At 38.2% G+C, this 24,491-nt stretch overlaps 1 protein-coding gene across 1 annotated transcript; it reads right to left on the reverse strand.

Moving 5' to 3' along the window:
• Positions 1-94: 94 nt before the first annotated feature.
• On the reverse strand, positions 95-24,447 carry LOC148425572 (DEP domain-containing mTOR-interacting protein-like). Its single transcript, XM_088411574.1, has 10 exons — positions 24,064-24,447; positions 23,833-23,922; positions 17,039-17,217; positions 15,895-16,018; positions 12,307-12,485; positions 10,131-10,313; positions 9,261-9,398; positions 7,727-7,797; positions 7,383-7,487; positions 95-2,966 (listed from the first exon to the last, which is right to left on the reverse strand). Exons 1-10 carry the CDS (start codon positions 24,075-24,077, stop codon positions 2,844-2,846), a joined length of 1,206 nt encoding a protein of 401 aa, XP_088267700.1. The 5' UTR covers positions 24,078-24,447; the 3' UTR covers positions 95-2,843.
• Positions 24,448-24,491: the final 44 nt, after the last annotated feature.

The following is a 24,491-nucleotide window of genomic DNA, read 5'->3' on the forward strand; positions in this document are numbered from 1 at the left end:
GAACACGGATTTTCTGATTTTGATCAAATGCAACTGTATTTTACTTTTGATGGAAGAAGTGAGTGGTGAAAGGAGCAAAATATGACTATCCCAGTTACACCAGAATGAGTTTATTTAATCTTTAAACATCTTATTGTAACCCAGCTAAATTTTTCCATTTACTGTAGCTACAGTTCATTCATTAAAACAGATAGAGCTTTGATATTTAGTTTAAAATCAGAAGTGTCATTCTCTGACAGCAAAAATAAGCAGTAACTACTGAATATATCAGTCCCTTTAGTAGATGCAATCAAAAATATAATTGTCATCAGGATATTCTAGAAGAAATATGTTTGCCCTAGTGTGAGTTAAAACACTGATTGTCCTTTCAAATGAAGTACAGCAGCCACCACAGCATGAACAGATTTGTATGCAACGCTGCAACGTGATGAGTAGCAAAAACAACACATTAAGGCAAATTATTCCAATTTCTCATTGATGAATAATTTAAAGTAAGGATATTTTCATTCTTAATGATCAGTTTGAGTTAGAATGAAAACTATGTAGATTTTTACAGGCATCGCTTTAAAACTGAAGGTGAAGTTTTAGTCATAATAATAATCGAATATAAACATACATGTTCACCACGCATATCAGGTGTGAGTTGATGTCAACCTTAGATAACTTCATTTACTCAATTTGTTTTCATATTACAGGTAGCGTAAAAAGTACCTCAATTTCACCGCAACTACAACAAAGCAATTGTATTATGTAAAGAAATTGTAATGGATGACATTGACAACTCGTGTGCGTGAGAATTAACGACACAACAAACAATTGAATGCACTTTGTCTATAGAATTGCCTTTGAAGGAAAGAAGACCTAACAAAGTCGCAAAGACTTGTACAACAAACATTTTTAGTGGCTTCAAGTAGCTTTGCTTATAGTTGATAAATAACCACTTCGGGATAAATGATCTTCTTCAATAAACAATGTCAAATGATGAGAATTAAGAATGGAATACTTACACTCTATTAGGTACACCTGAGCTAATACAAATAAAAGACTTCTTTCTGCCTTTACACAAAAAATAATGATCATTTCTGTGTCATGATCAAAGAGGTAATGATACAAGGCGGCATGGCAAAGTCTCTCTCAATCTTTCTCTATGTGTGTGTGCGCAGTCAAGTTCAAATGTGTAAAAGCTCAACTTAAATTCATCACAAAAAATGTTTCAAAGACTTGGAATAGCTTGATGAGAGCCTCTAATTTCCTGCTTTACCTTTAAAATGTAACTGTTAAAAATAACTACCTATTATGCCTCATTATCGCACTAATTTTTTTTCATTGACAGTTATCAAAGTTTCTCACTTACAGGTTTAATTCTGCATCAGCAGCAAACCTTAGCAGCATTTCGGAGGCCCTGTGAAAGTAATTTGAGCTTGTGTTGCTCTGACATGGTGCGCCTAAGATGTACAACGAAAGTCCATCTTTGTGTGAGTGACAGCCTTTGCCTTAATTATATATATATATATATATATATATATATATATATATATATATATGCTGTGTGTGATTGCACAGAGAGACAATGTTAACACGGAATACACCAAGGAAGATCATATTCAATTTCTTTAAATGCTACACCTCATTACATCTATAAGGTTATACAATACCTAATAGTCTGTCACAATACTTATTTATAAAATTGAAAGGTGAGTATTTCATTTTTTCGGCCAGTATACTGCATTGTGAACATATTAGCGATGCAGCAACATTCTAAGAAAAAGCATGCGTTCTAGTTAAGTGCTTCACGTCGAAAAAAAGTTCCCCTTTAATTGCCGATACATTCAGTTGTGCCGTTACCCTCATGAACCAATGTGGATCAGGGTGACATATTACGTTACACATTTGTCATAAACCCACCCAATGATCTCCAGAAATAGTCTGCCACATGTAATTTCGCACAAAATATTAAAAATTTAATTTGTAATTTTACATAATTAAATAGATTACAACAGTTTGGGTTGCTTATTCGTTCGAGTCTTTGCATACTTTGATGCTTGCATTACATGTATTTGTGCAAATACAAATTTTAAAAATTCAATTTAATCCACACGTTTGTTTGCCGTGATTGTCAATTTTTGGGAGGCTTGTATCTATTTTTACCAAGCTGGAGTAAAAGGCCATTAAAAGTAGGATTTTCGTGTTGTAATTTAAAAAGGAAAGCATTAACCAGTGTGCTTTAAAAACTGTTTCTAACGTAACAGAGTGAAAAGTTTTAGAATATTAGAAAGAATTCCTGTTAAAGCTTATAGTGGTAGCGCTGATCCCACATCAGCCTACATAAATGATTTGAACCCTCATTTTAAGAAAGCATAGCTTATTTCATTCAACACCATACATGTACACTGTACCTACATTCATTTTGGTATCTAAATCACACTGCCTTGTAAATTTTATCCAGTGTGTCTGGTTGCATTTTTTTTTTATGTATTTGTGTAGGTGTATTTTCGTGCCAGCAGAAGGCAGTGTTGCTCTCTCCAATGCTGCACCTGATGAATTGGAAACGCTCAGGGAAAAGGTCACTGTAGGTGCTAATTCTCTTCTTGTAGACGCAACTTGGCACTCATTTGTCACCAAATTGACACTTAAAGATTTGAATTGTCATTCCTCTGCATTTAAAAGTAGAGTAGGATCCAGAAGACAGCACAATTCTCACTTTTTGTGCGTGTGCTTCAAGATGCAGAGAACAAGAACAGGACAGCAGGTGCAATCGTTCCTCCGCTTTGTCCATCCGGGTGATTTCCACTGAACCTTTGGGAGGCCCTTCTACTCTAGTTCCAGTGACCATGCTCAAACAGTCATATCTCCTCCATAACTTCCATGACGATTGTCCTGGGGCCAGTCAGGATCAGGTTGCTCACCGTTCTGTAATCTTGTGCCAGCACGTTCAAGCCATTCACTGATACCACAAACTGACAAACCTAAAGACAAAGGAAGGTGAAACATGAATAATGACTGTAATTTTAATCATCATAAAAGCATATTTGCTGATTTCAAAATTGAGCAGCAGGCTGGATGGAGTATGTTTCAGTGGCCCAGCGGGAATTCAACAGAAGATCCATTTTCTCACTCTGGGACTGCCCTTAAGGTGAAAGCAACTGCCAAAATAATTCAATTGGATTTGGATGCAATTGCAGAACCCGCCTACTTGTTGATACGCTGTGCGTGACAAACAGAACAAGCTTAGTTCCATGCACTTTTTAGGAAAGTGCTTGACCTTTTCCAAACAGTTTCTGTTGGCTGTTTTCCAGATGGATATGAGAAAGAAACATTTTTAGTGAAACAAAAGCCATCTGGAGTGCCGGGCTGAAAAAGTAGATTATACTGCAGCAATTTTTTTGGGATGTTTTCAGCTTTTCATTTTTATCGAGTTTGCAAAGGGCAGATTTACTCATCAGACTAAATTGTTAAAGAAAAGTCCAACATATTTCAAAATTAGAGCCTCAAAACCTACTGTGAATGTTGCTGTGTATTTTTTGTGTTTGCTAAATCCTTTTATCCTCTTCCCACATCATGTGTGAGATGTGAAATTGGCATTAAGACAAAAGTGTACACAGATGACGAGAAGGACAGCTGCGTAAACAGAAGTCGCTTTTGGCCTCAACAAAGTGAATGCAGCCATAATGTGAGCTCCAAAAAAAATGAATAAAGTTGATCAATTTAGAGTTCAATCAAAATGTTAGAGGAATATACAACATTGACTGTTTAAAAACAAAGGCAGCTCAATAGATGTAAATGACTGCACAATTTGATGCTGACAGACACAGTTCCTGTTCCTACTGATCACTTTTAAAAAACCATGCTCAAGCAAATGTGTTATTTCAGCACACGGGGAAAACTTATGGGTAGAAATTCAGCTCAAAGAGAAAGGAATGTGCTGCTTGGCAAAGTTTGAATTTAAGTGAAGAAAACGTTTATCACCAAACAATTATCAAAGTTTAATGGTATAAATGAATGAATAAAAGTACTGTAACAAAATGTGTCTGGGGGAGTTCCACTGTTGGACTTCCAAGTTTTAATCCCGTAGTATAGATAAAGAGCTGTTGAAAAGTTCAATTTTTAGAAACAATTAATTATAAACACATGTTCCCACGAATGGCGTAACAAGTTAGCCTTAACAGTTTTGCCTGCCATAAAGTGCTGACTACAGTTAAAATACCCCATGAGAAACGCAATGATGACCGCATGCCAGCTGGCTCGCCTTCCTGATCATTAGCGAACCGCAACTGCGGCCAGTAAAAGTAGGGCTACGCTTGCAACATGATGTTACTTCTGCTCTTTAGGTTTTTGTAGGCTTCCATTTCACTCATTTCAAATAGTCATGGTTACCCTATTAAAGACGTTCAGTGGAATGGCATTGAATTTGTTTTGTACAATCAGCAGCTAATAAAATTGAATACACTTCCTGAGGTTTCAGGATAGGGTACAGCAAACAGAAAGGGGTAAGGACTGCACAAACAACAACAAAAAGCATGTGGTGGGTGCAAACCACTTAAGGCCATAAAGGGCTAAAAGAAAAAAAAAATACGTTTCTCAGGCACACCTGAACATATTTTCCTCTTATCACTGTTTATTCCCTCTGTTTGGTCTGTTCAAGCAGCCTTTTCAACTTTTTCTTAACAGCCCCCCCTCCTTAATTCCGGCCTCCTCTCATGGATGTGGGCTTGTTATTTTTGGCTGGGTGCCAATGGGCAAGGATAGCGGGTTAAAAAAAAAAGCCTCTCAAAGGAAGGACTAAGAAAATGTGTAGAACAAATAATGGACACATGCTGAGTTGCGCAAGAGCTTGTTCTCCCTTCTCAGGTGGTGAAGACTGATTTGAGGAATCTGAAAGCTTTAGTTTCTTGGTATTCATTGCTTGACATATAAGTGATCATGGTTTGCTAACCAAATAGTGTTTTGAAAGCAAATCTTTGTCTGGTTAACAATCATCAACTTTACCCTTGCAAAACTAGGACCACTCCAGCTCCTAAATGAGATTGAAGGTACAAACAAATGAATTGTGGCCTATTGCCCGTGTTTGCTGTAATTTAGTAAACAGTCACAACTAAACACAACTTTGAAAAGGGCCAAACAAACAATGAACACACCTTTTCCAGCAGAGGAAGAGAGGAAGGAAGGGAAAATGAGGGACACCAATGGAGTTTTTAATGGAGCTCACAGGAAAAAAAAAAGCTTAAAAGCAAACACGTTATTATATTGGACATTTATCTGGAAAAAAAATATGTAAAACACTTATTTAGTGTCAAGTTAATGTTTATTTGTAGCTAGAATTTTTTTAAAAAGTACAGTATATAAAGTTTAATGCTGCTTTTTTCATGTAGGGGGCTACCATATTTGGCCCACAAAAAAGTACGGAATATATACTATAACTATCATATCAATCCACCTATTTTTATCGCAAATGACTTCAGGCAGGAGGTGAAACCAGATTTATGTCTCAGAGATATGAATACAGTACATTCTAACTCTACACATAAGTCACTTCTAAATGATATCGAATACGTGGCACGAGATCAAAAATTTATGAAATTACAGCACTTTGATTGTTACCCCAGTTATGAGAAAAACGTGTTTAAGGTTTTGGCAAAATCATCTTTCTAATGTGTCATTTAAAAGATGACTTGCCTTTCGAAATGTGGCTTAACTGCCACAAACCTTTATCGTGGATATGCTACCCCAAATTCATTTGACCTCCTAAAGTACATTATTCATTTCAATTCATATTAGCATTTATTATTAATAACATAGCACTACAGGAATAACTTACAGTACACTCCAGAAAGTATGTCAGTCCATAGTAAATATGTATCAGGGACTCTCGCGAGGGCGCCTGTGGTGGCACTTTACAACGTGGCAATCCCTCCGAACATGATGTTCCTTACTGCTAATTATCCATCAATAAAATGAGTCATGTAAGGTGGAGCACCGGGAACATTTACACCCAGGTGATAACATGTTTAGACCACACGTGCTCTCTGGTTGGGGCAAAGTTATGAATGTTTTTGTTTTCATACATTTGATGTATTTATAGATCAGTTTCTGTGCAAATTGTGGACAATTAAGAAGATTTAGAGTCTTGTTTCTCAATTGTAAGTTAAAATAAGATCAAGAAATATGCTCTTAACTATGTCAAAATAATAGTAAATACATTGACAGAGTTTTGGACCCACCTTTTAATTGCAACTACTTTTTGTGAATATGTGAAATGTGTTATGAATAAAAATATGACCTGTGTTATGCATATAAAAGCAATTGCATCCTGATGGGTTTAAAAAGAAGTGCCACTCAAACGGTTTCATTTGTGATTCAAATAGTTAGCATTTAGGTCACAATGTCAGTCTATGTTCAGGCCAGTTATTGTTACATTATGATAACAACGTGCCTTATCAGCACCCTTGAACCATGACACACATTTCCTCTGCAACCAAATATGATCGTTAAAGCAGAAGTGGTTATTCACACTGTCCGTTTCCTCTTTTTTTTTTTTTTTGCTTCAAAATAAATTTGATTATTATTTTTATGAAATTATATTTTAGTCCGTGATGACAACAGAACCTCTTATCATGTATTCACCAATTGTCAAACTTTAAACTCTCATATAGTCCATTATGTGTTATTCTATATTACAGCTTAATGTAAGTTATGCATTTGCCTGTGAGGTGCAGCCAGCCTGCTGTTGGTTGTTTTCTCCTGCCAGGCAAATTCACAAATGCAGTCACGGTGCAATGCATTCCCAGCATTCCTTGCTGCCACTCTGCTTACAAAACATTGCGCCAGCTGTGGTGGCAGTGGTGAAGAATGACCCCACCTTCCTCTTGCAGTACTTTAGTCTAATTATGTGACGACATTTACCAATGTACCAAGTCTTTTGTTTCTTCGCTGACTTTTATTCTCTTAACTGTTAGGAACACACATCTGGACAATCAACGTGAGAAGTAAATAATTTAGTTCCATGGGAACTGATTTGATAGGGGGAACCCATGTTCGTGAGAGCGATGTATTGACACCATTTTGCATTTTAATATCAGTATAACGCCTGTTTTTGGCCATGTTATTCATGCTGTTGGAATAGTCACCATCAGTCGCGAGCCTCGTGATTATATATATATATATATATAAATATATATATATATATATATATATATATATATATATATATATATATATATATATATATATATATATATATATAAAATAAATATTAAATAGCCAAAAGTCCGATGTCGGAAACTTTAGACATTAACAGGATTGTTTTGATTTGTGCTTCAATGTCACAGTTCCTTCCATTGTGCCATGCATCCAGCGTGTCCAAAGGTGGTGTATAATGTCTTTACCTTCATGCCAGCAGCTGCTGCAGGTCCCCCAGGATCCACCGCTTGGATGTGACAGGGTTTGCTACCTCGCACAACAAAGCCCCAACCTACAGCATCGCCTACAATCTGGAGAGGGACAAATCAAATGTTGCAATGGTGGTAGTGTCATGTACATGCAGATGTTTTGTAATGTAATGATCACGCATTACCAAAGGACAAAGTACATTATAGTAAATGAATCGAAGTGTGTTGTTTTTGTGACTCTGCAATTACCTTGAGGGACTTCTGACCAGTTTTTGAATGTGTGGCAGTCGTGTTACAGCAGCATTATGTAAAAATTATGTAAAAATGTGTGTGTGACTTACAGTGAATGTCTTCTTAAGAAAAGGTCCTCCTGGAGTCTGGAGCTCCTCTGGACTCACGTGTCTCTTCAGAACTATCCAACCACAGAACATTTGATTATGTCATTAACTGATTCATGCCAGGGGCTGGAGTATATTATACACACACATACTCTGAGCAAATTATGTGCTTGTGTGTGTTCATGTGCATGTGTACCACAAGGGATATGTTTCCCATCCCCTTGACAACAATTTCTACTCACAGTAATGCACTCAAATCTGATCACTAAACAGCAAAATATTTAAAATGTGTCTTTTATATTGAGGTTGTAAATGTCCATTGAAGCTATGTGTCCAATGAATGGACACACAATGAACATCTGTTCACACTGGAATAGTTTTTAGAAGCAGCCTTTGTGCAGAACTTGTGTATTTTAACACTTTGAGTGGCGTTGACATGAAGAGGTGTCAGCAAGAACCATATCGAAGAGCACCATTTTTTTTATTTTTTTTTTCATGGAAACAGGCAGAATAAAGGTGTGGGAACTTCTGGTTTGATAAACAACCGGGAATTTTTTGAATGGCACTTATTATGGTTAGACAGAACGCTTGAAATCGTCTGGCAGATATTTTTTTTTTTTTAATGACTGGCTTTAACGAGTTAAATTGATATTAGCTAAGAAGAAAGTCAATACTGTAAAAATTCTGAATTTGAAGGTTGTATGGTTTAAAATTCAACCTTGAAGAAAAATTTTCAAAATTAGAGGGAGACCAAGTACCCTCAGAACCAAGTTTGTTTAGTCGGAAATAATCCATAGATTTTATGAAGCATAAATAAGTAATTAAACAAAGCGTAAGAAAACAAACGATCCCTGAGACAAATACTGCACACTCTGTTTTTTAATCTGATAACAGATTGATTATTGGAAAAATGAATAACTTGAACTTTTTAGTACCTCATCCACACAGAACCAGGCCGCTTCATCTGTTTTTAAAAAAAAAATGTGGCCCTTGAACTTTTTACCTATGTAAAAAAAAATGAAATAAATAATGATAAAAAAAACATGGCAACAATGTATTTGCATTACATGAGAAGACACTTTGAAATAAAGGTTGTATAATGGAACTTCATCACATTTTAAGTCAGAATTAATTTTCATGCAGTGCTTGTACAACATGGATGAAGTTTGGATGAAGGATGAAGTTTAAACTGTTCAGAGGTTTTTTTTTTTTTTAGTGTGCTGTTTCTGTGTATGCGTGTGAGGGTGTTCTTTTTCCTGTTTTTGTTGTGTTCCTGTAGTTGAGAGGTTTTGTGCCTACCAAGGGAACCTATCAAGGACACCTCAAACACAAACACACATGCAACCACACGCATACTCACATGAGCACACACACACACACATACAGTCCATTTGTGGACCCATTCTTAGGATTTTCATTTCATCACGAGTCACATGACATAACGAAGAAAAATGCCTTCGGTACCCATTCAGGAATATAGTTGTGGTCAAGCTAAGTGTAGCATTTTGGTAACACAGATTGCGTACGGCCTGCTCACCAGACTTTGGGTTGCACAGGATCGGTGGGCTGCTGCTAAGTGTGGGACTGCTGCTGTAGTAGCCGCTGCTGCCACAGCTACTGCTCATACTGCTACGGCGCACTCCAACTGCCATCTTTATCTCTTTAGTCGGACTCACTGGTGACACAACACACACACAAAGAGTGAGATCAGGGCATAATATTTGTAATAATGCATTTAATGGTTTAATTTTGACAATGATTTCGAGGATTGGATGCAGAAATATAACAACTACCACACATGGTCGCAGAGCACACAATCTATCTGCCTGTGTCCCGATTAAATTCAGCCGAATCAGTGCTTGCTGCACCAAGGTAGACATAGTCCAAACAGGTGTAAAGATCAGAAACACTGTGTGTGTGTGTGTGTGTGTGTGTGTGTGTGTGTATGTATATATATATATATATATATATATATATATATATATATATATATATATATATATATATATATATATATATATATATATATATATATATATATATATATATATATATATATATATTTGATATTTGATCTTTCTAGTGATCTAGGCATAATTTTCAAGTCCACAGGAGCAATAACATTGTTTGGATAATTTGTTTGGACAATTTGTGCAAAGTACTTTCTGTATGTTGTGTTGTTCAGCCTTCTCACTGATGTGTTAATGACGTGCTGACGACGCTATGGTCAAACACGACTGCACGCTAGTTAGTAGCGATTGAAGAGGAAGAGTTGAGCGGTTTGTTTACAGCCGCCCAAAGCATTTTAATTACATATCAGTATTACCAGCTAAATTAAATAAAATTAAGGCGGTGATGCATGCAAAGAAGTGTTTGTGCATAAGACTGTGTCTACAGTGCGAACTACCTGAGAGAAAGCTGGTGTTGCCTCCATCCGAGTTCTGCTTGCGAAGGCAAAAGGGGCTATCGTGGCTCTCGGGGATACCGCGACCCCGCTCGTGGAGAAGCTCCATCAACCGTCGCCTCCGCCGAAAGTTCATCCTGAACTGGAAGAGGAGGGGCCCGTCCACAAAGTGATGCTTGTTTGTGACTGGTTAAAGAAAGCCACATCACAATTTTAGAAAAGTGGATTACAGTTAAAAAGGCTTTCTGAAACATGTCACAATGGATTTTGATTAAAGTCAGATGATTTGGGACTAAAGAGCAAATTATCGAATCATCCGCAATATGAAACAGCACTGTAGGAATTCATGGCTCATTGTTTCTGTTGTAATATATCCCAAATGTGTTCTGTGGCATTGCTAATAGAAAAAAAAGGATTATTTATATACAGTATTTGCTACAAAGATAAACATATTTAAAAGATGAATTATTAATAATTTGGGATGAAGTTAGACTCCTGATTTTAAGTGATTGACTGAAAAGTATCAGGATACTCATCCATGCAGTATACTGTATCTTAACCAGAGGTGAGTTACACAAAACCTCACCAAATATTTTCATTTCAGACAAAGGAGAGCTGAGCACATGAGACAGGGCAGTCTCATGCAGCTTTGTGTATTGACATACGAAATGCTGATCTATCTCATGTTTACTTCCTCGATAGCGGGATACTCACACACGCATACACACACGCACAACAGGGCTGCTTTTGGCACGCTAGTCCTCAACCAACTGTACATGTCAAGTCACCCGATGAATGATAAATGAAAAGAATCAAGCTCCGATTATTTAATAAATGTATTTGTAAGCACAGTGGTTAACAGCCAAGACTCATGACACAGTGCTGCAGTGTGTGTGAGAGCTCACGATATAACAAATTCCAAGGCCCTGGAGATGCTAGGCTCTATTAAAGGGATACATCGAAGAGAAAGAGTCCTTTGTCTGTTCTCTTCAATCACTCTGCAAACTACTCACATGTAAAATACCAAGGACAATAATATCTAATAATGTCGTGTCTATGAGGCAACATTTCTACAAGCCATTTAGTATAAGTTGCGGAGGGGCAAAAATACTGCCATGTGACTCCACCTCAGTGAAGTCTCATTCAATCATGCACAACATCCGCATGAATCAAATTGAATGTCATGTGGAGGCCTGACTGAAATTCATTTAAGATTTGCTACAACTCCATGACATATACTGTGTATGCAGGTCATTTATAAGTATAGTACTCACCCATGACAGCTTCCATGGAATGTCATTTTTAGTTGCTATTCTGTTTTTATGTTCCGGCCCACTTTGATCTACTAATAGCAGTTTGTGCACAAAGAGTGACCAAAAATACCTGTTTACAAACGGCAAAGTCTTAATGAGTTAGCAAATATGAATGTTTGCCCTATAGCGTTGTGCAACAAAATACTTACTAAAGTTAAGGGTAGAATCTTTTTTTTTCTAGGACAAGTTCCCTCACTTCCATCTGCCAAAATGCTTTCTCCACACAGAAAGACCAAAGCCAAGATTCAAAAGCTGGTCCACAGAAATGTGAACTACCATACCACTATGTTACTCAGTTCCATTATTTTATTACTCAAATAAGTCATCGGGCAATTACTTTTCAACGGAAGTGAACCAACATTTTCGACCACACGCATTTTTGCTTCGATGATGTTCTCATGTTAATAATTGAGGATGTTTTTTTTTTTTTCCAGGCCATTACCACGAGTACCCAACTCGTAAAAAATTCAACATTTTCCACAATAGCCTGTGCTGTACTTGACTGTATACAATTTGGCGATGATCCAATCCAGGATTGCTCTGTCTTGAAGGTTTGTGCTCTATTGAGTATATTTCGGGTTTAAAGTGCACATATGCAATACTTTTTTTTTAATGGACAGGTTAAGCTTACAGTATAAGGAAGAGATATAAACAAATATATTGCAATGAACCAAAACTTAATAGGATTTAGTAAGAAAGCCGTGAAAAAGGCATGGAGGCCTAAACAAGCTAAGTAAACGGAAAAAAAAACAACAAGGTGAAAATATACAAGTGGTCTGATTTAACTAAAGTCATCCCAAAAAGTTGAAAAGCAACAAGATTGGTAATGCAGATGGATAGTGGAGCTAGCCTCCGGCCCCCCTCACCATGCTGTATGATTCCGTGTTCAAGAAGTCGCCGTCCCAATTGCTCCGCCTCCTCCCTGGTCGCCATCTCCCCTTCCTGCAGGAGCCAGTCAATGAACTCGGAAGCGACCAACGTCCGCTCAAAGTTCCCGCCTTCCTCTTCCCTGCTCTGTATAATGCTGTTCTCTGTGTTCATCAACCTTGAGAGCATCAATAAACTTTAGTCAGTGGTCATTAAAGGAAAATCCACACAATGGTCATACAGCAAATGTATAAATTGGTTCTAGAATCATTTAGTCATTTTCGATGAGTTGAAAAGTGTATTCATTTTGTACATTACATGACAATTATTACAAGTACTCAGGAATTAAAGACACAACATAATAGCGGCACATTATGAGTATTTTTTTCCAAAGTTTGGAACACCAACCAGCGGCTCAGACACATTCCCAACTTTAAATTCGGAATTACTGGAAGCACTGGGGATTAAAAATGTTATTCTTTGCAACTCGCAAATCTTTTAAGCTGCTGGGGAATAATAACGCTATTTGTGCAGGTTCTGATATACCAGTGTCAGCTGGCTATAATAAAAAAAATGTTGATATGTAATATTTTGACAACGAAAGATGACCCATGTCTTTGTAAAAGATGAATAATCATGTTTTTTTTTTTTTTTTTTTTTTTTAAAGTAAGCTTAAACTCTTAGATCAAAACCGACAACATTAGTCATGTATGTAGGTTTGGGTGCAACGGACTGAAAGTATTATGAATACTGAAGTTGACGTTTGCAGAAGTGTAAAAGTGGAAAAACTCCAATTTATATCTTTTGTAGCATAGAGTAGCTGAGGTTTACAACAACAAAAATCTTGAAAGTATAGGACAGCAGTACACTGCAGTAAATATTAGAAAAAACACCACAATTTATTAGCTTGTAATAAAACTAAGTAACTCCTAAAAACAAAAACAAAAAAGCGCATGTGGAAGATAGAACTGCTGACTCTGTCCCTACCCTGCAGAAAAACGCACGTCAGTCAAAAACTGTCACAAAAACAATGAAGCATGGAGACACACTCTGTGTTAGTCACCTTTCAACCAGTGCATGTCCACACATGCACATCAGGAGTAGAACAAACTGTATTTTTCGCTTGAATGCTCATCTGCCACACACCAAATCCATCAACGTTACCGCATCCCGCAGCTGACTTGCATGTATTTTTAAAGCTCTAACCAACACGGAAGTGGAGACGACTCGTCTAGGAAGTAGTAGCCGCATTCACATTAGCTAAAAGCACCTCTGTTTTGTACCATTAAAAAAATAATCTATTAATGGAACAGTATGGTTACTTATCTGTGAAGCATTTCTCGCATAGGTGCCGCTAAACATGGACATAGAGGCATGATCAAGAAAATGATAGTCTTTACATGCAGAATGTTTGTTTGTTTCGGTGGAGTAGACAGTTTTAGTAAGGAAAAAAAAAATGAGTTTAAATTCAGCAGTTAACTATTTTGTGTCCATTAGCAGAAAAATAGCATGCATGCCTGCATTACTTTACTGTCTAGAAGTGCTTTCAATCAAAATATTAGTCTAGATTAGTGAGAAGATTATAACACATTCCATATTTGTGGGATTGGAACGCACTCAAAAGATAGGCGGCCATTTAAAGAATTATGAGACATCGTAGATATGCATCGATGATGATTGTTTTAAGTTGTTTTGATATCTGCAAAAGTTTCATTAACTGACTGTTGCCTTTTTGTTTTTACTGTAGTATGCGCCTTCTGACACCTGTCCCATTCATGGTGTGTTTTACTTATTGCTTGACTTGTATTACATACATGAAGTGCCTGCAGGTCATTGTGTACATGTGGTAACTAATAATGACTTAGCATGCGAGCTCCAGATATTGATGCCTCTGTTATGTTTCAAATTGATTTTGTTCTCTCTTGAAAAGCTCAACACCAACTGCTTTCAGAATCCTAATGGGGGAAATTAAACTAAATCACACATAGGTACATCAGCTGAGCAGCATACCAATTCTGGGAAAAGAAATTAGGAGTACTTTCTGTCCGCAGCATCCTCTCAGAGGGATTCATTAAAGGTGATCGTCAACACCTATCCTAGCTCATGTGTCAAAACAATTTGCTCCCGGCGGTACATTTAAGGAGCCTTTAGGTAGAGTCAACACATACATTGTTGAAATGTCATACAGTGATGGAGGAGGACTTTTGGTGGAGGAGGCTCGCATGCGTGTGCAAATTGTTGATGAAATGTTCCGTGAAAGGTGACTGTGTACACAGTCGTCATTCGGCCTGCTTAAAAATGTTAAGTCAACAGTTCATGTTAGCTCAACGAGGGAAGCGCAGCAGTTTCACCAACAGCGCCAGCTGTCTTATGCAAGTCAAACAGTATACATAGTGTATAGATTGGGATTATTCAAAAGCGAACAAAGCAAGCTGTCGTCTGCCGTGACCTCAATATTCACTGTGCGCTACTAAGTCTCGGCAAATAACCCGGTGCAGGGCTGCATATGAGTCGATGACTCTGAGAATCATGGTGCAAGATATATTTATGATTTATGGCACAAAGATGTATTTATTTCAGTCAAACTTCGCGGCGCGATGTGGATATTGATTTTGTCAAATACGATCAGCATTAAACAATATCATGTTCTAGCAATGTATTGATTGTTCAAAATTCATTACAGAGGGGAGTTAAGTAAGAGCAAAATGACAATCCCTGTATAGTAATTAGGGAGAATAAATAAATGATTGTAAGGACAACAAGTGTTCTGGTTGAAAGCGGTCCTCATGCTAAGGAACAACATAGGATCAACAGTAATGTGAGCAGAGGCAAAAAGTCTTTCTTTCCAAAATAAAACACTGAACTTAATCATTATCTAATCTCCGGTGGATTTTTTTAAAATTGCATTTCACCCGAGGTACTTAACATTACATTAAGTGAATTTTAATGAGAGCTTATTACATCTGTTTATCTGACTCAATTTAATCCCTCTAGGGAAATTACGGTAACTATTTACATGGGTGCGCTGCATGGTTTTGCTCCTGATATGAAACCGAGTCCACAAGGTAGAAAAAGAAGATGGCGCAGAAAACGTGAACCAAGTTAGTAAGCCTCGGTTAATGTTTGTGCGTTCTGGTTTGAGCTGCGCTCGATTACATAAATCTTTGAGGGTGGAGACGACAGATGTCTGCTTGGACTCTTATGCAACTGGTGTGTGCGCATTTGTTTGCGTGTTGTCTAGAAACAGGAAAACAGGGATTTTGTTTAGAGCGGAGCGAGTGTTAAGAGAGATAAAGAAGAAAGGGAGGCGCCGGTATGGTGTGGGGGTGTTGCTTAAGATGGTGTTGATACAACAACATGGAACGAACGAGACCTGCAGACCAACAAAATAGCTCAATTAGCGCTATTCCGCTATGCCCCGTTTGGACCAATACTCCTAATGGAACTCAACTAACCTCATTTTCACTACTCCCTGAAAAGCTTTTAGAATAATTGAGCTAAACTCAACATCAGACAAATTATGCTTGAGGAAATAGTCTTTAATGTATGAGAAATGTCAGAGAGTGCCATGGGTTTTAGCTACATACTTCTCATAGATCCTCTGCCCCCTCATAAAGACTTTAGCTTCATTGTCTAGTGGAAAGGTGCCGTCGTCCTTACGGAAGCGGTAGAACAACTTCATGTCTTTGAACTCCCGGTACTCGTCGCACACTGCAAACGCACAAACAGCACTTGTTCAGGTTTCAAAGTTGACTTCAAAATCTATTGTAGGACAAAAAAAACATGTAATAAGGAGACCATAAAAATGTTATCACAGTGGAAACTGTATATGTTGGGCAACAGTAGCTCTCTATAATAAAACATAAAAATGATTACCTTCATGCTCGGTTTAACCAGTCAAAAAATATTTAAAAAATGATGTATTCTTACCTTGCATTGGGGTCTGTTAATCATTATAACAGTAAATATTGTTGTGAAAATAAATCCTCAAGTAGCGTGGTTGCTAAACATGTGTTTTTGTGCAAAGGTTATCGGACACAAACAAGACAATACCATATGGTTCATGCTAACTAGTGCTGGTTGCTCATTTGAGCATACTTTCTGTGGTGAGTGAGCTTGGGTTTGCATTCTCTCATAGCGCGCTGACTTCTTTGCATGTTAGGTTAATAGAAGACTCAGTTAGAAATTTGTAGTGGGCTTGCATGTGATTGTGAATGGTTGTCTGTGTTTCAAATAAAATGTGTCTCTAAATTGTTGTCAACTGCTACAACATGTCTGGAAGAACATCTTGTGCTCCTCCACTGCTGTCCTTCATTGTAGTCTTCTGGCTATAATCAAGTTTGGCATGTTTATTGCAGACTCCTATAGTATTATTTTGAAGTGAAAAAAATGCCAAGCCAAGAAGAATAAAGCAGTGAATACTAAATGTTAGGGCCAACATCTCTTATGATGTTTTATTGAGTTTTTGTTATGTTAGCAAAGGTATATTAACTATTTCCTACTACAGTACGTTTTTCTGTCTTCATCCTGCTTAAATGAATCAGGGAGTGAATTGGAGCGAAATTTGCTGGAGGACATTAAGAATTACTCGTGTAGCTCAAAGAATAGTTAAGAAAATGTCAAGAAAGAAAGAAAGAAAGAAAGAAAGAAAGAAAGAAAGAAAGAAAGAAAGAAAGAAAGAAAGAAAGAAAGAAAGAAAGAAAGAAAGAAAGAAAGAAAGAAAAGTGGCACCGTGGTGGATGATGCTTTGGTCCAAGAGCTTCTGCATGATCTTGATGGCAGTCTCCCTTTCGGAGGCCTCCTTGTGTTCAATCAGCCAATCAACGATCTCCTTGCCAACAAAGCAGTTTGGATACGTGCGCAAGTGATGGCGTCGATCCTTAATGACCTTCCCTTCGTGGAGCCGCAACCTGGAAAACAACATACACTTCTGTTAAAATTGTGTTGTTTCGAATCATAGTCACATTTATTATTCTGCTTATTATTCCATTATCTCCATTGAAGTCGTTAATGTCATTTAATGCCAACTGTCTTCCAAGAAACGTGAAGTAAGGTGTCTTATGTTGCTTTTTGTTTCAGCGAATACAACCTCTTTATCCTGCAAATTCAGCAAATGACTACTTATTTATTTTTTACAATCTATAGAATGCCTCGAAACACTGCTGTGCATAATAATTTGGAGCAGTGCAACAAAAGTTGGTTTTATTTTTGAAAAAACAAACAAACAATACAGTGTTGTCATGATTGGGCGGTTTGATTAAAAAAAACATTCAAAGTTTCCTAACAGTGGATAACTTGGGAATTATGAATTCCAATTGCATAGTGTCTTGAAAGAAATCAGAGACAAACACTACTTTGTGTACCATGTTGAGAATGGTGCTACAGTTAATACTGCACAATGCGATCAATTAAGCGAGCTATTATATAATCCTCCGGCTTTCTCGCTATGATCTTCAGAAGTCATCCACCATATAAAGAAACCAGTCTGCTCCTCTTTTCTTTGTTCTGGTTTCACCTGCTCTAGGACACCTCTTGTTTAATTGAGTGAGCTCAGGGAGCTGACCAAAATCTCAGCCAAGCATCCTACTTTCCTTCCATGCCAAGTCTCAGTGCAGCTGGCTAACATCACGCAGAACTCATCATCCCTGTCCAAGTCTGCCCAGCAAGAGCAACACACACGTTGTCTGCCAACAGTCCAAATGAGCAAACAAGCTGAGCCCAAAAGACATCCGCCCACTGTGGTATCCTCTTTCTCTTTTCATTTAATTCGCTGCTAAATCACCCGGACAGAGATGAAGCGAGGTCGAGACATTTAAAGGAAAATCTAATGCACAGTAAATGTGCTCTTATAAGACTGCAAAGCACATTTCCATTGAAGATGAGCTCAGCTATGTTGCATTTAGAAATTGTGGTTTTCAAGAGTACACCGAGTGCTGCATATGCCACAGTTTCTCCGGATAGTGTTCCCATGCCCGACATGACCCCGCCCATTTCTGCAGACAGCTCATGCACTGGATGCCCACAGAGTGTTTCATATACGAAGGAAAACTCTCTCCTTCTTTGTGTTGCTGAGTAACAAATGGTCCTTTTGAAAAGGCTCCATTACATAAGAGCACTCGCAAATGTCAGCTAGTGGCCTCCCTCTAAGTCTTGCAAATAATGTACAGTATATATATGGCAGCCATTGGGAAAGGGACGAGATCTCACGAAATTAGAACGCTACCATTTTTTTTTCTTTTGGCCATTTTTTAGGACAATGGCAATGGAGTACGGAGGAGAATGTTTGTTAAATGACAGTAAACACATAAACGTGGTGACAGACACAAAGGTGCACGTTTTTGACACAAAAGCTTTTATTTTGAAATGTTCATGACGATGGCTGACAATGGCGTACAACCTGTTGCTACAAGAGAGTCACAAGTCGCGAGTAGAGACAAACATAATTTTGTTCTGAAATCACATTCAGGGTGCATACTGACAGCATTTAGCGCAGAATCTAAACATAAATTAGCTGCTAGCAAACAGCACTCAGGTGCTCCATATCCACTGGCATGAGCAGTTGGATTACCTTTGAAAGGCAGTTTAGGAGACGAAAATTATTTGCTTTGATGCAGACAGTTGCCCTTTATACTCTGGAACAAACTTTTGAACAAACCAGACTGACTCAAATGTGGTCAGTGATTCTGATGTTGCTTCATCTTGACCAGTTTTATGGACAGTTGTCCAAAACCCCAGTAGAATACGAAAAAATGTTGATTATCAAAACAATTATGAAAGTTATTCATTCATGAAGTGAAATCTCTTATTTGGTCTTGAGTTATTCACCAAGCAAATGTATTCACAAAAGATTGAGAAGAAGATAATCATAAAGAAGAAAACATTCTGTATTATTTGAATTACTTTCATATTCATTTTGTATTTGTCATTTTAATTATTTAATTATCAGGTAAGACCTAAAAAGAGAACTTTTATTTTATTTTATTTTTGGGGGGGGGCTTCAAAGTTAAAGATTAACAGTGCAGATTAAAAGTTATAAATGTAATCAAATTAACTTGGTTAACTCAGTTGTATTTTGTTCCTGTGGCAGGTGAACTTCTAACTTAAATAAATGGAGAGGAGAGCTGCCAGCACATAGACAGACAAGGATGGACGCTAGTTTTACTCTAAAAAGTTGCTTGACAGCTTATTGGGAGAAAAAAATGTGCACATTTCGAAGCTAAGTATAAACGTGTTATTAGTTCCTTGGAAATGCTGCTTGAGTGTGTTGCTGATGGGCAGAAATAAACCGAAAAGTGAGAAGTTCTCTTTCTGTTTCTCAGAGAAAAAAAATCTGTTCTGAGTCAGGTTTGTTAGTTTAGTTCAATAGTTTTATTTTACATGAAAGAATCACATTTTACTGTACATGAGGTAATCACATTAAAGGTTTGTTTTTGTTTGACTTTTGTTTTGAAATTTGTTTTGGATGACTTTTAGGTTGATTCCAAGATTTTATTCGAATAAATATATGTAATAAGCTTTGTAGAAAAGTTGTTGAACAATGTCATTAATCATGATTGATTATGGACAATTGGGATTAATAATTTTAAAATTGTTATTTAACAGCACTACATTCTTTTTCTAATACCCATTCAGAGGAGGCATACTTTGAATTTGGGATGCAAATTATATTAAAATTCAGCATCATGATAATTATAATATAAATAGTGAAAGAGGTGCAGTATGGAATGGTCTGCTTTAATCCAACTTTGAACGATCAGACTCAACCTTAAATTCACATCTGCATTCAATATTCACTTGCTAGGCAGCATTATAACACTAAATAAGTTCATGCAGTAAGAACATGCATCGAGCCATCTTGCTTTTCTGCATGAAAAAAAAAATCAATAAAGATATAATGTCTTTAGTTCCATGTTTAATGTTGCAACAATATTGATAACAAACTGGGTGATTGCCACATTTTGGGCAACAAGTGCTGATGTTAAAAAGTTATGTTGACAAGGTAAAATGTTTCTTGTGGCGTGGAAAGATATAGTCGCTCAGTGGCAAGTATGGCATCCCAACATGACAAATCACCCGCAGCACTACTATTTAACCATCTCGGAAATAATCTTAAGATGCTAAACTTGTCATGTTTCAGGTCTGGTGTTCAAAGTCAGAATTGACAGCGACAGAGCAAATATTGGTTTTCATGTGCTCTAGTTCTCCATCAGTTCAGACGATAAAAAGCCAAAGTATGGCGCGGAGGTCAATAAAGGAGGATGTCAATCATTACACTGCATGCTATTTCAACCTCCCACTCAGTGATAAGGTTTACACAGTACAGTTCAGTTCAGGCAGGCATAGAACAACAATGTCTGCATTTTTATTGTGAAAGGGCCTGAAGTGTAATAGCCCCTTTTCTTATAACTTCACAGTTATCCTGCCGTAGCTCTGTACACTGTGGTAATATACATCGCAGCTTCCGCTTTGTCTCTGTGCAGTGAATCCGGACTGTATAGCTGCATGATGCATGATTATGTCCAAAATAATAATCACGGTTATTTTGGTCAATATTGAAATCATGACTATTGATCATGTTTGGTCAAACATGTCTATTTATTGTATTTTTTTAACAAGCAGTATATCAACAAGGCCCCAAGGCTTGATACTCACAAGTAATAATAATGAAATAAAATCAATAAATGAACTAAATAATCATTCAAACAAATTCACCCAAGACATGGCAAAAACTTGGCACACAGGCAACACAGTTAACTTACTTGAGTACAAAGCAATGTAAAAAAGTTCCGGAAGGTGCGTGCTGCGGAAGATCTGGCCAAGGGGACGCCGCACAGTTGCCAAAATGACATCATTTGACGCGTGGATCTAGCATAAACCAGCCTTGCTGCCACTGTTCTCACAGCTGCTGCGAGATTTGCTCGCTTGCGATTTCCTCAGCTTAATGAAATCTTAACCTTGCATTTGCCTCCTAGTGGTACGATGGCAAAGTGCTTGATTTGACATATCTAGGTAGCCGGCTTTTTATATGTTAATATCACAGAGGATCATCTTAATTAATCGTGACAGCCAATATTGTGAGCGTGATTAAAATTTGATTAATTGTGCAGCCCTTCTTATACAGTAACTGTACTGTTATCCCTTCCTGTTTCCATCCCTTGGCTGCTGTGGGAAACACGAGGGCCGGAGATGACTTCGGTGTAACGGCCTTCAGATCGCAAACTAGGGTGGAGCCTGGAGCTTCGCAAACATGATAACAAGCAGAGTTTACACTCGAAATTCCAATTTATCACAAAAGGCAACAACTTTCCAAAGCTTACTTTCGTCCTCAACGCGGCTGAGTCAACCAAGCTCACATGTGATCTTCACTCAGAGAATGCTCCCATGTACTGTTGTCAACAGCTTGAATACGTCTGGCAAGGCATTCTGTCAATCAGATCAAGGGCACTCCTACAAGACACATGACTGCCTACCCGCGCGACTAGCGCCCAATGATGGCAGGAGTTGTAATCCACTACTGCCGTCACTCCCGTATTACTTTTATGATCACCGAATCACCGAAATACTTCCTGCTTCTGTGAAGATGAAGAAATTAAGTCAGCCCACAGCACATTGAACTTTCAGGCAGCGCGTTCCCTGTGTGGGACAAAGAGGTTTGCCGTACCAATTGATTTTTTGTTTTGTTTTTTGTTTTTTTAATGAAAATAAGTGGTCGCATTCAACTGTTGGGAGGTACATGAAGAAGCAAAAGAAAGCGAGTATTGTACTCGCTCAGGCAGTTGACTGGAGATGCATTCAATGACTGCTCACAGAGTAGGATATCTCAAACGGCAATTAAAATACTAATTCAATGCACCAAACAGCAGGGACTAGTCTGTGTGTGCACCACAGGGGGTATGAGGATACATTTTAATATATTTTTTTCATCACAAACCAAAATAAGAACAGCTACACATCAACTCAAGTTGCAGGGGATACAAACTTTACTATGTTGGCACAAAGACCAAGCAAAAAAAAAAAAAGAAGTGCATCGTGGAGCTTCCATTGACCCGCTTAGTATTGTTGAACTGTTGAATTTGTCAGAGATATGTCCTCTTGACAATTTCATTTTGTCATGTCCCAGTTTATATTTTTGAAAATCAGGTCTCCGTTCATCACAACCGTCTCAATCCCTCCCAAACTTCCTGAAAAGCACTCCATTGCTACACAAAGCAGGACTCTTTTGGATCACAAATTCACTTCGGATATGCAGAAACTCTGGCTCACAAACAAGCCAATCCACCACTCACTGACCCCAGTCACATGGCCGACTGGGCCGCGGACACTGACACACACTGCATACAAAGACACACACTGGTGCTTAGTGACAGCACACTGGAAACTTTGTGCTGACACAAGCCATTACTCTCGCGTGGCGATGAACGTCAGCGGCGTCACAGTAAATAAACCAAATTGAGAGAACAATTCGGTTGTATTTCAATAGGGAGGATGGGGGGTGGGGTGAAATTCCAGGCATTGGTGTCATGCGTTGAACTCTGAAACATTATTTCTTGCGCGATTCATAGAGCACCCATCCAAGGCTATGGGGCCCCTTACTTAACACTGAAAGGGTCAAAGGGGCAGCACATGTCAACAGTACCTAGCAATGCCAGTCCCTGATATGACATTATGAGGTTAGTAGGTTCATCGTGCCAGTACACAGCGTAAGTACAACAAGCCAGATCATTAGAATTCTGGACAGTGAGCATGTAGAGTCCAATAAACAAAAAGTGTTTCTTAGCGAGGACTGGTGAAAGAACATATATTATTAATTGCTAGGGCGGAAACGTGCGGCTAAAAATTACAGATGCACTATTAATGTTGGCCCAAGCAATAAATCTAAAGAGAAACGGCCAATCATGGCTCACTTGTTTTCTGAGTTTGATCATGAGATGTTCATAAGCTGTGCTACGATTGGTCATTACCTGAGTAACAGTGATGTCATTTTCAGACAATTGTGATTGATACAAATGAGTGGATTATGCTGCTTGTTTCGTATTACGCAAACCCAGTCTTAACTAAAATACTGCATTCAGAATAGTGGGGCCACCAATAGCATATTATTGTACAAAAAAATTCTGACTTGACTTTCCCTTTAAGTAAAAGCACTAATTTTGTTCAAGTGCAAAGATTATTGGCTATACAGTAGAAGGATTAAACTCATCTAATTGAGTAAAAAAGCAGACTGAAAAGTAAATACAAAAGTGACCATTTTAAAAAGTCACAAGTCTCATATTTTGATCTTAAAATGTAAGATATCGATACAGATATTCGGTTTGCAACTGGTTTTCTTGTAAGAAATGCTTAAGTACAGACGCCTGAAATATACCTAAATAGTAAATATTTGGACGCTTTCACTCTCCATCTATGGAAATTATAGGAATATAAAAAACTGTCTCATGTTGCATAGCTGCACCTCCTTCTGGGCATGTTTTTTTTTTCTTTTTATTACATGATGGATAATAAGATTAAACTGAAACCCGCTCTACCTGAGCTGCTCTCCGGTGACGAGCACCTCGGCCAGCCGCTCCAACTCCGCAGCCTTCTTCTGCATGCTGTTGGCGATCCCGTCCATCTCTCTGCCAACAACGAACATCAAGCGGTGCGGTTCGCATATAACAGTGCAGTAAAACACACACCTCCAAATTAACAAAGAGGTGATGAGATCATCACCATCCTCACGGTCATGTTATCAGGCAAAATTTGCATGATTCGCTCACCTTTCGAAAACCATGGAGAGCGATGTGCGTTGATCACTGATCCGTCTTTAAAAAAAAAAAAAAAAACACTCGGCGTTACTCCATCCCAGGAAGTGTGAGACACAATGCGAGCCACAACTGAGGGGTCACAATAAGCGGCGTGGAGGACGCTACATCACTGCGGACTTTGCCTCGAAAGCCTCCAACCGTGTGCACGCGCTCATTCCTGGTTCCGTGCACGCCGCCCTGGAAGGCCCCTCCGTCCTTGTCCTGTCCCTCCTTCCTCAATCTCCAGTGCGCACATGCAGCGTTGGGTATCCCGTTCGCGAAAAATGTTGCCCAAACTGACACACACCAGTGTAAACACACAAGATGCCTGATGCCTTGCACGCTTTTCTTCGCATACACACTCCCCGCATGGGGAGGATCAAGATGACGTCACGGGGGAG

This window comes from Hippichthys cyanospilos, chromosome 3 (genome assembly GCF_059441005.1).
Source record: "Hippichthys cyanospilos isolate Australia breed blue-spotted pipefish chromosome 3, RoL_Hcya_1.0, whole genome shotgun sequence".
NCBI lineage: Eukaryota > Metazoa > Chordata > Actinopteri > Syngnathiformes > Syngnathidae > Hippichthys > Hippichthys cyanospilos.